General features: G+C 41.8%; 1 protein-coding gene across 6 annotated transcripts in view; it reads left to right on the top strand.

The window, feature by feature from the left end:
* The window catches only part of syne2a (spectrin repeat containing, nuclear envelope 2a), a 69,998-nt gene that overhangs the window by 41,277 nt on the left and 11,457 nt on the right, over positions 1 to 17,264 (top strand). For 5 of the 6 annotated variants that reach the window (XM_084031287.1, XM_084031283.1, XM_084031285.1 and 2 more), the window contains 21 exons: positions 154 to 324; positions 447 to 578; positions 1,090 to 1,289; positions 1,897 to 2,029; positions 2,398 to 2,580; positions 3,304 to 3,453; positions 4,047 to 4,223; positions 4,539 to 4,694; positions 4,771 to 4,923; positions 5,357 to 5,521; positions 5,766 to 5,899; positions 7,151 to 7,331; positions 8,114 to 8,296; positions 9,825 to 9,938; positions 10,291 to 10,445; positions 10,598 to 10,745; positions 11,079 to 11,173; positions 12,404 to 12,635; positions 12,770 to 12,964; positions 14,194 to 14,310; positions 14,886 to 15,041. In XM_084031287.1, coding sequence (XP_083887413.1) covers positions 154 to 324; positions 447 to 578; positions 1,090 to 1,289; positions 1,897 to 2,029; positions 2,398 to 2,580; positions 3,304 to 3,453; positions 4,047 to 4,223; positions 4,539 to 4,694; positions 4,771 to 4,923; positions 5,357 to 5,521; positions 5,766 to 5,899; positions 7,151 to 7,331; positions 8,114 to 8,296; positions 9,825 to 9,938; positions 10,291 to 10,445; positions 10,598 to 10,745; positions 11,079 to 11,173; positions 12,404 to 12,635; positions 12,770 to 12,964; positions 14,194 to 14,310; positions 14,886 to 15,041 — 3,330 coding nt within the window. The remainder of the gene's footprint in view (positions 1 to 153; positions 325 to 446; positions 579 to 1,089; positions 1,290 to 1,896; positions 2,030 to 2,397; positions 2,581 to 3,303; positions 3,454 to 4,046; positions 4,224 to 4,538; positions 4,695 to 4,770; positions 4,924 to 5,356; positions 5,522 to 5,765; positions 5,900 to 7,150; positions 7,332 to 8,113; positions 8,297 to 9,824; positions 9,939 to 10,290; positions 10,446 to 10,597; positions 10,746 to 11,078; positions 11,174 to 12,403; positions 12,636 to 12,769; positions 12,965 to 14,193; positions 14,311 to 14,885; positions 15,042 to 17,264) is intronic. The other variant, XM_084031284.1, reaches the window with a different exon arrangement.

Here is a 17,264-nt window from a genome sequence, read left to right as displayed (position 1 = left end):
CTACTGATTAGACTTTCACACGCCGATATTCAGACCTGAGTCCCAGTCACTGTCTGTTTTCACTTATTGTCCTTCATCCATATCAGACCTTCTGCTTACTGTGCAATTATTTCACCTCACTCCTGTCATTAATGTGGTCTCTTGGTGAGCCAGAAGCTCCTGCGGGTCCTCAGGTCTCAGTTGGCTTTCGTGCAGTATCTGTTCCAACGTGAGCCAGAAGCACTCGAGTGTCAAGAGGATGAGCGCGTACAGCTGGAAGTCAGGGCCAAAGCTTTGCAGCAACACGCTCTGGAACAGGAAGTGGCTTCACAAAGGAGGATCCAGGTTTGTAGTGCACATTTGCTGAGGGCCATATGAATTTATACATAAACAAATGTCTTTTTCTTGTAGAAATTGCTGTGTAGTTGGTGTCAGTGCTTACAAATGAAATGTTGAAATGGATGCAGGAGTGGACCCGCTGGGAGGATCATTGTGGTCGACTTGGCGGGCTGCTGGATGATCTTGAAGGCTTCATCAGCAGCGGAGATCCAGAGGGAGATGATGAGACGTTGGCAGAGCACCGACGAGATACCTGTCAGGTAAACCCTGTCACACACTCACACACACAAATATTGAAGTTGTTTGTTGTCTCATCAGACTTCTCTTACTGATTTCCTACATGTCCCAAAGGCTCTAGCAGTCAAACATGAACTACTGTATTTATGTTTAATTTCAGGGAAGGTGAAGGGAGCAGGGTGAGGGGAGAGGAAACTTTTCTCCAGCTGAGAGAAAAGCCTAGTCACACTTTTTTAAAACTCAACTTGGCTGTTGGGTCTTGTGTGTTAATGCCTAAAGATTAGCCTGCACCTTTGTGGGCAGAACATGAATATGAGTAGGAATCCTTTGGCTTGCTGTCTTCCACAATTAGACATCAGATTACATTACATTTCACAGACTCATACTCTCCTAATGCACCATTATTTCTCCACATCACATCAGTCTGCCCACGCTGTTTCTTCACAGGTTAGCCTGGAGTCGGCTTGTCAAGAGAATTTAACCGAGTTTGATGTAAACTCAACATAAGCACTGTCTGTTCTCCTGTTCACTCAGCAAACACTGGTCCAGCTGGATGACAGCAGAGTCGCTTTAGGGCTGCTCCTGGATCAGAGGAAGGCGCTGCAGACGGAGCCAGAGTTTGCTTCCACGGTCGGCCGTGCAGGAGGCGATCTGGAGCTGCGGTGGCTGAGCGCCTACAGACGGACAGAGCAGGAGAGTCGGCGCTGCAGAGATATCCAGGACAGCCGTGCCAGGTGGGAGGGGCTCAAAAATGCCAACATTCAATTTATGTTCAAAGAATAAAAGACAGTAGAAGACTTTATTATCCATCGTCACCTATAAGGTTGATAGATAAGCTGAATAAGTATAAGGTATCATCTATAAGCCAAGCAGTTTCAATTATTGTCCATTGACAATTTGTATTATCATGTTCTTAAAGCATATTTTGCAAAAAAGAGAGGTCCTGTGAGAATTTAAATCTCAATTTGTTTTTTCGTAATTTCTACTTTTCATTTCTCTTTCAATAATGGAGGCTTCAGTGAAGAGTATTAATCAAGCACTTGTGTTTTGAGTAGAATTATGTTGCAGTGATGTCCATTTAGAGTAGGAGAAAACACATTTTTAACTTAAATTCATGTGGATGTGTGAAATCTCAAAACACAGGCTTAATTCAGCTTGTTATGGATACTATCGCATAAGGTTTTAACAATTTTCAAGGATATCATGACATCACATCATAAATAAGGCGAGTCTACGGTTTTGTTTAGCAGTATTGGATCCATGCCTTAGTCGTGTTTTTAACAAGCAGTCATGTTGTGGTTCACTGGATGAGGTATCTGTTTTTTCTCATCCTCCCCACAGATTCCAGACTGACTTTGCCTCAGTCAGTGAATGGCTGATTGTTGCCAACAAACATCAGAAGACTTGGTCAAACCTGGCTGAAACCTCGGACCTGAACCAGGAGTGTATTCGCAGCAATCTGATCAAGCTGCTCGTAAGACTTCCTCGACTGATCGGCCCATTTCTATATCATAAACAGAAAATGACTTTTGTCAACTATGACCTTTTTGACCTAGGAAGGAAAAACATGTTTTCTCAGTCCAGCGATTTGAATCAAAACGCTGAAAAAACAGCAACACAATTGTAAACAAAGGTTAGGTCTATGGTATGGAGCCCCAGATAACCATTTAAAGCCAAATGAAAAAGGACATATAAACTGTCTGCTTTTAAATAAAGACAAAAAGTAATCTATTTAATAATGCACAGGCTGTTGCTGAAATGATGACTCAGCCAGTGCCAAAATGCATTAATCAAGCATGATAGGAGGTGTTTTATTATGCTGGTTCTGTTCTCCTCCCTCAGGACTTCTCCATGGAGTTTGAAGCCATGTCAGTGAAGAGGGCGTCTGCATCCAGGGAAGCCACTAAGCTGCTCCGCCTGAAGGAAGCTGATTGTCCCGGGATGAGAGCTCAGCTCGCCCAGCTGGAGGGCATCTGGAGCCGGCTGACCCACGACCTGTCCAAGATACAAGACTGCCTGCAGCAGGTACAGTATTTACTCCCCCCCCCCCCCTTGCTGGAGAAGAAACATTGAACATTGTTATCCTACATTACAAATAAACTGGTCTGTTGGTTTTCAAAAATAATTAGGCATTGAGAAATTCCTTCCAGGGAAGAGGAGTGTAAACCCTGTTTTGAATTGGATTTAGTGTGATTGAATAGTGGGGAATTCTGGAGAACTTAGCAAGGAGGTGAAGGACATTGTTAAATTTTCCTCGTCGTTTATCATCCGTGAGTCCTGGGAGGTTTGTCTTGCAGAAGATTCATTTTGATGCCTTACACCAGGGGTTCCCAAGGGGAGGGGTCGCGGGATGCCGAGGGGGGGTCCCCAGATGATTTTCACTATTTTGACTGAGATGTGCTTCTGGTAACGTGGAAATTAAAGAATTCAGTCAAAATGAAGTTTGCACATGACAGCAACAATGTTCACTCATAAGTTACAAGGAGATTACTTTAACTGAGATATTCTGCTTTTATCTTTTAGTAAATTGTTTATGTAAAATCATATCATGGTTGTCAGGCTGTTCTGTTCTTTTGTGTTGTCAGTCTCTGGCACCGTTATTTTAAAATATGATAACCTACCAAAGAAAGATTAAATGATTTTAACAGGCACAAAAGTCAGATTGAAATAGATATAATTTTTACTCTTTAAATATAAATAAAGTAGCAGACATACATGTAAAGTTCTCTGTTGTCTGGCGTCTGTTAGCGGCTGCTGGCAGCGTGGCCACCGGCAAAGTTGCTTTCTGACCTGGAGGACTGGCTGACGAAGCTGGAGGCTCGGATCAACCTGGAAAAAGAAACAGTCCTCAAGGCCAAAGAGGCTGTCCAGATAGCTGAAGTCCTGCAGCAATATCAGGTACTTATACCACCAGTGTCTTGTGTTTGTGCATCTCCTTCAAGAACATTTCTACTTGAATGATTAGTTCAGTGTCATTGCTTTGATTTGAAACTACTAAATTGAAAGACATTTGCTTGACATTTGATGAGTAAGCATATCAACATTACAGATTGTTTCATAATTAAGATAATAAACCAACCATTTTCTGAACAACACAACATAAATTACAGCTTCATTTTCATCACAAATGATCTCCTTTCTTTGGGGGTAACTCGTCATATTGAGGAAGTTCTTTTCAATATAAATATTTACTTTGAAAGGCAAAGATGAAATACAAATCACATTTTTATTAATGCTATAAAAGCACCACTAATGATTAACAACACTGAAGAACGGTAAGGAAATAGTTGAAATTCTTAGATTACACTGGAATTGTGTTTTTTGGTCGGACACCTGAAATTTGAGTCAAAGTCTCTAATGCACAGTAGAGGAACATTTATGATTTCAGAGGTGGATGATGCATGCTGATTTTTCATAGTATGCAAAATATGGGAGAAAACTGGCAAGCTTTTTTTTCTTTTATAAGAAATGTTATATGTTTTCCTTCTCAGGAGCTAAAGGCGGGCTTGATCAATGGGCAGCCCCTTCTTGATTTCCTGTGCCAGTCTGGGCCTCAGGCGGTGGGACTGGAAGTCTGGGCTCTCCGCTCCGAACATACAACGTTTGCCGAGAAACTCGGTGCCCTCAGACTGCAGTGGCTACACCTTCAGAGAGAGCTGGAGAGACAGGTCCGTTCTTCACCTACCGATAAACTGTTAAAACACCATGGCCTGTACCTTTAACTGTAACCATGTCTTTTATTTTCTGGTCTGGTATTCTTATGCATTGCTGCCAGCTAATATGCACGTGTAAAATGTAGTGAAAAAAAGCTGACCTAACAAAAAAATAGTGGTACAGTTGCATGGCTCGGATCTGGATCATGTTTCCAACACAACTCAATTTATGCCAAAGACTCCAAAATGACTAAAAAGAAATGTAATTTTTCATGTATGACATTAATTTCTGCACATGAATCAGCCACTGTTTTGGCTTTGTCCCCTCAGACTCATGAGGCTGAACAGATGCGTCACACTTGTGCGGACAGAGAGAGGCAGTTACAGCGGCTTCATGCCTGGATAGAACAGCAGAAAAGGCAGCTGCTTCAGTGGAAACAGCCCACCAGTCACACTGTGGCCCGTGAGGCTCTGCTGGACTTGGAGGTACAGCAATGGGATGTGAGCAGGTGTCTCTCCTGCTGCTGTCTCAGATATTGAGACTGTTCTTGTGTTCTTCCAGGCTGTTGTGAGCAGAGTGACGGAAGTGGCTGCAGCTTTGCAGGAGCTGAAAGCCACACAAGTACATGAAAAGGAGGAGGATCACCCTTGTGATATGTTCTTCTCTGGCCGGACAGAGTGTGTTTCTCATGCGTGTGTGGATCTAAATCTACAGGTAAAAATAAATCTGTTACAGCAATTAGAGAAAGTTATTCACCAACATATTTAAGATGCATATATTTAAACATGCCTCCTTGATTTTTAAATTGAGAAAATCCAGAACCATCCAAGACCAAAAAAAAAGACAAGACCTGTTGATCCATGCTTGTATAGCATTTACTGTATATAACCATATCGCATACGCATATCATTCATTTTAGATGAACAATGGCTCAAAGATCTGCATGTAATGTGCAAGGGTTTGCTGGTAATGATAAATTACATGCAAAGCGTTTGAGTATCTATTTCGCTCATTGTTTTGGTTTTCCAGTCCGTTATAATTCTGCTTTAAGCATAACTATATTATCTTAAAATATGAAGTAAATCCTCCTAACTATCAGGAGTACTGCACCAGACATCATGCTGTCTTCCTTTGTGGTCATTTACAGATAGAAGCTCTGCGACCAGCTCTACAACAGAATGTGGAGGAGTGGGGTTGTTTTGAGAGCGCTCTGAGGGAGGTTTCCCTGCACACCACCAGGGTGCGCTGTGCTCTGCAGCATCAGCCTCTGTACTCACTGATGCAGGCAGAAGGACACAAGGACCTCCTCGAGGTGAGCAGACTCACCGACCATCATGACACATAATGGCTTTACAGCTGCAAGAAGAAATCACATGTTTTTTTATTACTCTGAAAAGCTAAAGTTAAAAGCCCCTCCATTTAGTTTTTACTGATTCAGTGAAGGTGTGGGCGTTCCCAGACGTCAAGACCTCTGTATTGTTAGTCACTATTCTTAGATTTTGGAAAAGTAAATTCACCCGAGAAGTGAATTTTTAAAAGGGGATTCTTGTGCACAGCAACTCCAGGGGAAGAACAGAGAAGGAGAAGAGCTTTGGACGTCCCTGGGTGAATCCTATGACAGTCTTGTGAAGACTCTTCATCGTGGAACAGCACAGGCACTGGATGATCAAATGATAGGAGAGCGAAAACGGTCAGTGGCCTGCAATGACCAAAACAATCTGTGGATTAATGAAGACAAACATCTGAAATTCTCTATCTAGTGAAAAACATGCATCTTCAAATGTTGTGAGCTCGATCAGATTAACACATTGTTTAAGTGATTTTCATGGACTACAATACATAGTCCCTCGTTTTAAGTTTAATAAAAAAAACATTAAAAACCCATTGGATTATCTGAAATATGCATCATCGAATAGTTAAAAACAGGACTGTTTGCTTATGAAAAGTTGAATCTTTGAAGATGCATGGTTTTTAGATGATAGCAATGAAACATAAATATGTTTCCATTTATATAAAATATCTATTATATTTTCATTACTCATGTAAGCAGGTGTTTCCTCTATAAATGGGTACATCAGAATCAGGAGAGTAATATTATCTTAGAGGCAATACATTTACATTTAGGGCATTTAGCAGACGCAAACTACAACATATCATTGCCGATAAAGTAAGAGCTAAAAAATAGAGTGTTAGGTCTTCATCTGAGTAAAGTAGTAGCTGTTCAGCAAACATACCTTAAGAACAACAGTGCTATGAAGTGCTATAGGTAAGGACATGGAAGTTCTTTTTTTGGGGGGGGGGGCTGTTGTTAGTGGGTCATGCTATGTAGAGTCGAGGTGAAGTCTGAACAGGTGAGTCTTTTTTGGAAGATGGCAAATGACTCAGCTGTCCTGACATTAGTCGGGAGTTCGTTCCACCACTGAGGCGCCAGAACAGAGAAGAGTCTGGACTTTGCTGAGCGACATTTGTTTGATTTCAGCGATGGTGGTACCAGCCGGCCAGCTGAAGTAGAGGAGCGAAGTGCTCGCTTCGGGGCATGAGGTTTGACCAGTGTTTGAAGGTAGATGGGTGCCGTTCCATTGATGGCCCTGAAGGCCAGTGCCATCATCTTGAATTGGATGCGTGCTGCTGCAACAGGGAGCCAGTGGAGGTCACGGAGGAGGGGGGTCACATGGGAGAATTTGGGTAGATTGAAGACAAGGCGTGCTGCAGTGTTCTGGATACGCTGCAATGGTTTAATCGCGGAGGCCGGGAGTCCGGCCAGGAGAGAGTTGCAGTAGTCAAGGCGGGAGAGGACCAGTGCTTGGACCAGTATATTGCCAGTATATTCACTGCTTGTACTTTCTCTTTTCTTATTATTTTGTTGTGTTTGGGACTCTTCGAAGGCATCAGAAACGAGCATTATATTTTTAGTTACAGAGTATTGATGCCCTGTGTTCAGGTGGAAGGCTGTGGTGCAGGAGCTAAAGGATGAGCACATGAGGAGTGGAGAGACACTTTCCCTCTGGCAGGAGTACGTTCACCACTTTGATCGATGCTCCCTTCAGCTGCAAACACTGTGGCATCAGTGGGAGGAGCTGTCGAGACCTTCACCTAAGCAGGACACGTTTCTCTCATTGGAGGTGAGTTTTAGCAAATTGTTAATATGAATCATGTATATAACTCATATGATAGGATGCATCCAATTTTACTCATTCCACTGATGATATGAAGATTAGCAGTTGAATTGAAACTCATTTCTGGCATTGTTTGAATTTCAATTCGTTTTTGATTTCATGCTTATTAGAGATGCTTGTTTTTCAGTCAGTTACGCCATTTTTTTTTAGAACTGACACATCCTGTAATTACTTTCATAATATCATTAAATCTGTTACTCAGAGTGGTCTGCTAATCAAAGAAAAGAAAGAAACAGAAAGTATTCACTTATGGGCAGAAATATCAGCGACGGTCTACTACCTGCGTAGTTCAGATGCTGCGTCACGTTGTTTTGCACCGTCATACAACAAAACATGCATTAGAGCCTCCATTCATGTAATTTTGTTCTTCAATAGCACGTTAAAAGGTTTATTTCAGAATACCGAACCAGATTTCCAAGAAGATAAAAAGCGGCTTTGATGTTATGGTCTAAAGTTTTTTAATGGGCAATGATAAAAAATAGTTGGAAAAAAGGTGGAAAACAGGAAATACTAAAGTAATTACATATCACAGGACAGGGAGGCGTAGGATAGCTCAGTCGGTAAAGTCCTCACTGCCTCGCTGTTCTATCCCACGCTGTCCTCTCTGAATAAAGCCAAAAAGGCCAAATGAAAGAGATCCCAGGACAAATAGTAAACAGGCCTATGGATGAAAATCCCATCCAACTCAATTCCACTATTTATCTTGTTGTTGTTTCTCTCAATACCAGAAGTTGCAGGATGCTGTTGAGAATTTGGAAAGCAGTGAGGGAGAAGTGCTTGTGGCTTCCAAGCCTCTCCTCAGACGACTTGAACCACTGGCTGCAACTTTACTCCAGTCAGAGACTAGACTGCTGTCTCGCGACGTCCTGCTGCTGAGCCAGGCAATGTCGGCGAAAAAGAGAAGTCTTCAGGTGAGGAAGTAATATGACAAATATGACCTTTATTTTACAACAGTAGTTGAAATATTGGTTCTAACTGTGCCATTCCTGTCACAGTTCAAGACAACAGGGTTGTGCAATTAAATGCCATTTAGTACTCCCATTTTGCTAAGAAAAACACAAAAAAACAATAGCTATATTATATGGTGGGAGGGTGGAGGATGAATGTAGGAGTCTCACAGTTGGGAAGAAGCTGTCTGAAGTCTGGTGGTGCGGAAGCTGATACTTATGTATCGCTTGACAGACAGCAGCAGGGTAAACAAGCTGTAGCTGGGTGGGTTCTGTCTTTAAGGCAAGGCAATTTTATTTGTATAGCACCTTTCAACAACAGGGCAATTCAAAGTGCTTTACATAAAACATTAAAAGCATTGGAGAAAAACATTTTTTTTTATAAATAAAAGCAAGAATATCAAAGGAATCGAAATTACAATGCAGTATAAGAAGTTCATTCATTGAACTTGGACACAGAGCAGACCTGTCCCAGACGATCTGAGAGGTCTGGATGGTTCGTAGCTAGCAGAAGATCAGAAATGTATTTTGGCCCTTTACCATTCGGTGCTTTGTAAACCAACAGTAGTATTTTGAAATCAATTCTTTGACAGACAGGAAGCCAGTGTAAAGATCTGAGAACCGGAGTAATATGATCCACTTTTTTGGTCTTAGTGAGGACTCGAGCAGCAGCGTTCTGAATTAACTGCAGCTGTCTGATCTACTTTTTAGGGAGACCTAAAGACTCTGTTACAGTAGTCGAGCCTGCTGAAGATAAATGCATGGACAAGTTTTTCCAAATCCTGCTGAGTCATAAGTCATTTAATTCTTGATATATTTTCTTTAGGTGATAGTAGGCTGACTTCATAACTGCTTTAATGTGGCTGTTGAAGTTGAGTCCATGACTACACCTAAGTTTCTGGCTTGGTTTGTGGTTTTTAGCATTACCGTTTGAAGCTGGGTGCTAACTTTTGACCATTCTTCCTTGGCTCAAAAAAAAAAAACTGTTTAATTGGAGAAAATTCTGCTCCATCCAATCATTGGTTTGCTCAATGCATCTATTCAGTGCTGAACTATAGTCCCCTGGTAATATTGTTATGTAAACTCGTCTGTGTAGTTATGGTAACATATTTGTTGTATTTCATGATCCGAGCCAGTGGAAGCATGTAGATATTGAACAAAAGAGGCCCCAGAATGGAGCCTTGGGGAACTCCACCTGTAATTTTTGCCTGTTCAGATGCAAAATTATCCACAGACACAAAGTAGTCTCTCTCCTTCGAGAAGGATTCAAACCATTTTAATACTGTGCGAGAAAGTCCACCCAGTTTTCCAGACGGTTTAGGAGTATGGCACCTCTTGTCACTAATATCACTGATCCTCGGTAGATGGGTATTTATCATTAGGGAGATTGTGTGAAATGCTGCCTGAGGTTTAATGTAAGACTGCTGCTTAATGTTCAAATTTCACAAATTCACATTCATTTTAACATGTTTACATTTCTCTGTGTGTACAGGAAGATTTGGAGCAACATGAAGTATTTCGTACTCTGCTGGAGGCCCTTGAAAAGAAGACACAGAATACACAACATAAACTGAAGAGCAAGTTGAATGACACAGACTCTATTAAGGTTGGTCAGAATCCGGTTGGGTCTGAAGGGTGTGAGAGCTGTGATATGCATCACTTAGGATACACATATTTTTAGGTTTTCACAAGTATCAAACATGGTAGTAGAAGACTTAGCGTCACCCATGGTTTGTGGACTGCCATATTGAAGCCTTGAGTTTGCCATTTTGTTCATCTTGTTTTTTGGAACCATTAGTGACAAGAGAGAGTGGTGCAAAGTATAATAATAGGAGTGACAAAATCCTTTAATATTAACTCTAATTATGTTGTACTACATACGTTTTCTAAGGCTCAGAATGTCTTATCAACAGTGAACTGAAAATGTGATGTTTGTTTGTGATTCCCTGGTTGTGTAGCAGGTTTTCTTGGAGCTCTGTGAGCTGTTTCCATCACTAGTTGACGTCAGGGAGATGAGTGGTTGTGTGACCCTTAACAACCATGAGATGGAGAGATTGTTCGTTCTCTGCAGGCAATGGACTGAAAGCATGACTCACACATCTGACATGAACAGGTGAAAATCTTCTGTTCAAAATGTGTGCAATTAGGTTGTGTATAATTCCATTGTTGCTATTTAAAGGTTCAGAAAACGTTTTGCGAAGATGTGAACAATTTGAAAGAAGATTCCAGTTGTCTTCTAACTGTGGTTATATTTTCTTTTCCCAGAGAGCTGCAGGCTGAGCTTCAACGTTCCCAGAACTTCCAGGAGAAATGTAACAACCTGATGGCTATCCAGAAGAAGCTTGAGGCAGAATCGATGCCTAATATCCCTCAAAGTTTCTCCAGCGTCCAGGACATGCTGACTGTCCATCAGGTCTTCACCATACTTCATCGCTTCACATTTTTCAGATTTCTTAACTTCTTTCTTTTTGGTTTGTTGGTTCTTAAAGGCTTTCCCTCCCCTCCTCTAGATAAACCACTCATCTGTATTCTGCCCACGTGTTATTAAATGACAAACATGTTGACAATGAAATATGAAGTAATTAAGGCTTGGGTGCTGAATTACTGAGCAGTCATCAGCAGAAACACATATTTGGCATCCACTCTAAATGTATCACTGTGACAGTCTGAAGCTTGAGTGCTATAATAAATGTTATTTTGATGCAAAATTACTCGTATAAATATACTTTCTTTTTTTCTTCGATAGAGGCTTGAGGCTGAAATAATTATTGGACACCAACTTGTGCAGAGTCTTCTCTGTCATGTAGTGGAGTCCATGGAAACAGACACAGAAGAGAAAAAGTAAGTGATGGTAGTCTTACAAGACATTGTCATTTTTATAAACAGAAATTGGAACTTAAAGCTCATTAAGTACAAAATACTGCATGCACAGCAATGGGTTATCTTTCTCCTTCAAGCCCTAATTCCCCTGCTTCTTTGCCTTATCTTTGTCTCCTTTCAGGACTGGAATGAAGTTAATAAATTCACAGGGAATCATAGCATTCTTCCGATTCAGAAGTTTGCTTTAGAACAGCAGGTGTTTTGCACCATATTGAAGTTATCGAATGGCTCAATGAGTGCATGTTGAAGAAGCCATTTTTTAACGTCAGTTTCTTACTCCTACTCTCCCCGATTTGGCCGTCAAGGTTCAAAGTTTGTCTGCATTGGCAGGCTCATAAATCGAGCCACGCTTGAATTTCAGCAACCAACCAATAGGAAAACCATGAAAAAAGCAGCTTAAACTGATAATGATAGTTTGCAGGCATATTCACTGAATTTTAAAATCTTGATCACCATAAAGTAATCTAGTTAGTATGGGATGTTGGACCTGAATACTTTGGTGGAGTCATTAAAATGGTTTAATTCATCAAATCACTTTTGGTATTTGGAACAAAATTAGCACAAGTATTTAAAAATGTGGCAGGATTATTTAAAAAAAGAAAGAGAGAAACATATTCAGGTCTGTCTGGGTGCCATGCCAGAAAGAATCTGGTAGTTGTCTAAGTTATTAAAGATCCTGACACCTTCATAAAGAATTAGATTTGAGGTGTTGAGATGGGTTCCTTTCTTTGCTTGCAAGCATCACACACATTGGGACACAAAACAAAATGCAGTGTCTGCAGATGTTTCCTGTCCTGGAACATTTAGATGTCTCTTTCCGCAAAGCTTCCTTAAATCATTTCTGTGGAAAGCTCTTATTTTTTTTAAAAGGAGCTGAAGGAAAGTTTCTTCTCTTGCCCTCGCTGGCATTGCTACTCAAGGCTGTCCTAAAATCCTGATGATTTTGTGTCGATTAAGCAATTGCCTGTGAAGGGACTGTGATGGACCCATTTGTAGCTTTTCATGTTTTGTGTTGATTTATTTATTTTTTTACAAGGAAAGTGTCCATCTATAGGGACCATTGACTTGTACATTACATTCATCAGATAGATTTCAAGACTTTTGCAGACATTTGTTAACAGTTTCCAGCAAGTGCTTTAGTTTTTCTCCAAAATATAACAAAGCCGAACCTCTTGTGTTGCTTCTTCACAGATCTGAACTCGTGGATCAAGTGATCTGTATGAGGGAGAGCTGGTTCAACTCGGTGGTGTTGGCTGGCCAGCGCAGGTCCTCGACACAAGAACAGCTAGGCCGGTGGAGATTCTACCGTCATGGAGCGAAACGTTTGTGGAAGCTGCTGAGGGACATCGACCCTCTGCTGTCCCCTGCTGAACCTGCTCTGTTTACACTGCATCAACAAGGAAGCTGCGTGGATGATCACCAAGTTAGTAGAGATGGATGCCGCTCAGAGTGTACAGCTTCTTGGATTAAAACATATATATTTTAGTGATACAATCGTAACATTCTAAGCTGACTGTAACATTTGAAAATGCTAAACAATAAACACTGTCTCTCCAGTGTGTAAAAGACGCTCTGGGTCTGCACTCCACCATATACACCCAGACGCTGGAGGCTGGCAGACATTTATCTGAAACCATGATGGAGTCCGAATGTCAGAGCCAACTGCAGTCGGAGCTCCGGGCCATGCAGGAGGCCTGGGAACGAACCACCTCGCTGCTGGAGAGGGGAGACCTGGTCAGCACAACGGTTCAGGTAACAGCCATATTTCCATCAAAGGCCAACACTAGGATGTTGAGTTGAGCTGAGAGCTAATCTGCTAGCCCAACATAAAAAATGCATGCGTGTCTTTTACTGACAATGATGCATGTTTGATAGTCACTGTTGCTGTCTAATTAAGTCAGTGGCATCTCGTCACCGTCTCGTCAAAAGCATGGAAACGAGGTCGAACATACTATGTCATAGTTCCAGTTAGGTCTTTCCGACCTACAAAATCCAAAAGAAAAGCTTGTGTTACAGTATTAACAAGAGAGTAGGAGGGGTCCGCTTTTCATGACCCATATCCAGGACCTGATCCTCCCCCAACACACACACACACACACACAACCTGGTGTTTCGCAATGGCACAAACCTCCAGCCAAGGGGGATCAAAGAGAAGCTCAAATCCAGCCATGATCCACATCCAGGGACGTCTGGTTACCAGTCTGTCTCCTGCATTCCACCACTGTGCCAAGCAGCACTCATCATTTGTACGGGAAGACATCAACCCCTGGCCCCTGTTGACTTCAAGCTCTGACTGATCACTGACTGAATAACAGAAGGGCTGCCTAGCTTCTATAGCTGAACTGTGTTAAATACAGTATCGGGATGTTTTGGTGCCCGGGCCCAGCGAGGTCAGGGAAAGTTGTGTTAACCCCTTTAAGCTAAACAGGATCCAGCCGGGGACGGGAAATCCCTCTGAGCAACACGTCAAACATCACACCGAGAGAAGCGTTAACGTACAAAGTAGAACGGACAAGGAAGAGACCAACTTGATCATTGATCAACACTTTTGTTCTGTTTAAGGTTTGGATTTATTGAACTCATATTTTGATTTCAGTCACTAAATGTTTTAAGTAAAGCAGTGTTGGTTCACAATTAGTGATTCTCTAAGCATCCTTGCATCTGAAAGATTTATATTTGTGAACAGAGAGTTTTAAAATACATTTTTAGGAAGCTAAAAATAAACTAATTTGTTTCTCTTCCTTTCGTCAAAGTCATTGTATTTTCTTATAATAGAACTTTTTTAAAGTGTGTTACCTCTGCTGTGATTGATCTTTTGAGGTGTGATTATCAAAAGGCATTTCCCCAACACATACTGTACAGTTTTCATAGCAGCCCAGGCCTTTGTGGTCAAACATTACAGGCTATTGATCATAACATGCCAGATATTTGTTAAACTGACTCCTGAGATCTCCTCCTCCTATGTTCTGCTGTTTATTAAGAATTGGTCTCAGTGTCAGGACCGGATAACCATTATCATGTCTGAATTGGATGAGCTGAACACTTTGCTGAAAGTGCCTGAGAGACCGCAGGACTCTGAGGGCGAGACACACATTCAGGTAATTACAAAAAATTACATTTGTAATAGAGTGTTAGCATTATTCCAAATAATGTGAGGAATCTAATAGTAAAATATTTTTATTGTACTGATGTTTTACCAACTTTGCCTCCTATTGAAACAAGGAAAGTCGTTTAAAATAAATAAAAACATATTTTTACAATGACTAATACATGTTGTACAATGCACAAAACTGACAGTATGCTAGCTGGTTTATCATTGTACAATGTGTGTGAGATCAATGCATAAAGTTGCCACTCAAGTCCCAGTAAATCAGCAGCATGAATCTAACAGGTCAGCTTGTCAGAGAACTGGCCAAAGTTCCCCCACCCCTCGACTTCATCAGTAGCCGCCCCCCATCCCACCAGAGCGCCTCCACTGGGTTTACCCCCCTTTCCCCTAGCTCCATGCTTTCACACCCCTCCCCCTTTCTACTCCCCTCTCCCCTCCCCCTGTCCCATCAACAGCCCTTTAATCTGGATGGTCAAAGCGAAAAAGAGGTGTAGAAGTGTGTGCACACAGCTTCTACATGGCTGTCTGACTGGCTGTCTGTGTGTATGTGTGTGTGTTATGCAGGAGGCAGACCTCTCGCTGCAGCGTTTGACCAGTGGATTAGGGGAATTGGCCACCATGAAGACGGACTTGTCCCAGTACATCGCGGCCGGCGATTCGGCTCTGTTGGAGCAGCAGCTGGAGCAACTGCACGGTCAATGGGAAGAACTGTGTATGAAGGTGAGAACTGACCAGAATGAATGGAGGGAGAGAGGAGAGGAAATGAGAGAGTGTAGATGGTGCAGGTGGAAAGGAAGGATTGGGTGGGAAAGAGTGGGAGAAAAGGAGGAAAAAAGTTTCTACCAGCAGTGTCTTGCAAGGGCTGACCAGCAGCACAAAGCCTCTGCACCACTGGGGCTGAACACACACACACACACACACACACACACACACACACTCACTCATTTGTTTGAGAAAAGAGCATGTGCCGATTCATGGAGGGAAAACTACATCTTGTCCCCTTGTTAATACCAGAGCAGCTTGTCTCATTTTAATCTAACATTTCTACTTCAAAAGTGCCAAAAAAAAAAAAAAAAGCCCATTAGTTTCAATAAGATGCGTGCTGGATGTGACAGGTCTGGATTTGGTCACCTTCAAATGGAGCTATTTCTGCTTGTTTCAGCATACAAAGAAAAGTGAAGCCTTTTGCAGTTTTGCAGTTCAAACGTTTTGAAAAAGTCCGTTGACAGCTGCTCAGGTTGTAATTGGCTCCTGGTTCGGAGGCGGTGTTCTTACAGAACAATCCCATGAAACTGAAACAGGCTGCGATTTTCTGTAACTGCATTATTGGGTGAAAGTAGCTCCACTATATAGACGCTGGCTCAAATTCCTACAGTTAATTATTTTGGCTTCAGCACAAACAGGCTCTTGTTCTTGAGAAGCCAACGGTTATGACATGCTCAGGTCTGTTATTAGGGTTATGCGATCATTTGCAGCCATGCTAATTGGGTCCCCCAGTTAGAGCTGGCTGCCTCCACCTGCTCCTGCCTTGGCAGCAGCTACTGGGATCCACAGATGCAGCAACAGCAGCCAGTATGTTTCCTGTTGATGTTGATGTAAATGTCTCTGTAAAACTGGTGGCTGCGCATCCTGACTGCTTAACTATTTGTATAGCAAAACAAACCTGACACATAAAACACATAATTTCCCTAAAAGTCATTGGATGTATTCAAGTAAAGACCATCCAGCTACTGTGTATGAAATGGAAAAGGTTAAATCATTGTTGTTTCATACTTCACCAGCTTCTTTTAAGGCATTGCCTGTTTAAGCCTCGTTATTTGACAAAGCACAGACATTTTCAGCTGTTAGATCACACTCTAGAATGTTCATCCCTATTAATTCCTGACATGGCTGCGGGGCATGGGTCTGAGCCACGACCGTTTCTTCTGTATAGTTAACAGGTTGTAGGTGGGGGAAGCCACTGGAATGGGTCCGCTGAGCAGATGGCCTGGCTGGGCTAAAGGGATTCAGGGGACAGGCTCTTTTGTTCCAGGGGAAGCACAAAGTCCTCTCGGGGTGCACAATGCACCCTAAATTCTCCAGAGTCCAGAGGGCCCAGCGGTCTTAGTACATTAAAACCAAAGCAGGGCCTCATTTAAATCAAATAAATGCCACTGAACAGTAAAATATAGCTGGTGCAAACATTCCTCGTGGGTTTCGCTAAGCCCTTTAACCTCAAAAAGATCATCAGCCCCCTCCTCAGCTATGCAATGGGTGGTTTTCATGGCATTAAGCCATGTCATTAGGAAAATGGACCTTGTTAATTTTATGAAACAACCAGAGTCCCTTCAGGGATTTCAGTTGATCACTGAGTCTAGAAGAGATTACATGGCACATGGTAATATAAGAAAACACTTAATATTCAGTTCATTTGGCTGTTTTTTATTCACTTCTGTACCGTGTCATCTCTTGTATTGAACAGTACTTTTCTTTAGTAATATACAGGGTTATGTGTGTCCTTTGCACACAGATCTAAAAAAATGTGTTGTTCAATGAGGTCAGAGTATCATGGATACACACCAGGGAGCGTCATAACAACCCTGTTACAGGCTGGATTGACATTTGTCAAAATTAGTTTGTGCACATGTCAGACATTTAAAACCTTTTTTACATGCAGTTGTTCCTTGCGAGTCTGAAGTAAATTTGGCAAGGACATGCTGTCAGATTTATGGTTTGTTTAAAGACTTTAAATCATGTCTAGTTCTTGCTGTGGATGATGCACAGGTAACCTTTGCTTTGTCCCTGAATACTGATCTGCTGCATTTAAAGCTTCAACTTGTATGTGAAGGCTCAGTAGATGTACACTTAGCGCATTATAAAGGTGTGTATTTCTTAAAAGTAAGGTGTTTTAATAGCTCTTGGAATTGCACCGGGTAGATTTGAATATATAAACACACCTATGTG

This window comes from Eutrigla gurnardus (genome assembly GCF_963514095.1).
Source record: "Eutrigla gurnardus genome assembly, chromosome: 16".
NCBI classification, from domain to species: domain Eukaryota; kingdom Metazoa; phylum Chordata; class Actinopteri; order Perciformes; family Triglidae; genus Eutrigla; species Eutrigla gurnardus.
Note: the sequence above shows the minus strand (reverse complement) of the source record. Positions and strands in the feature narration are given on the sequence as shown.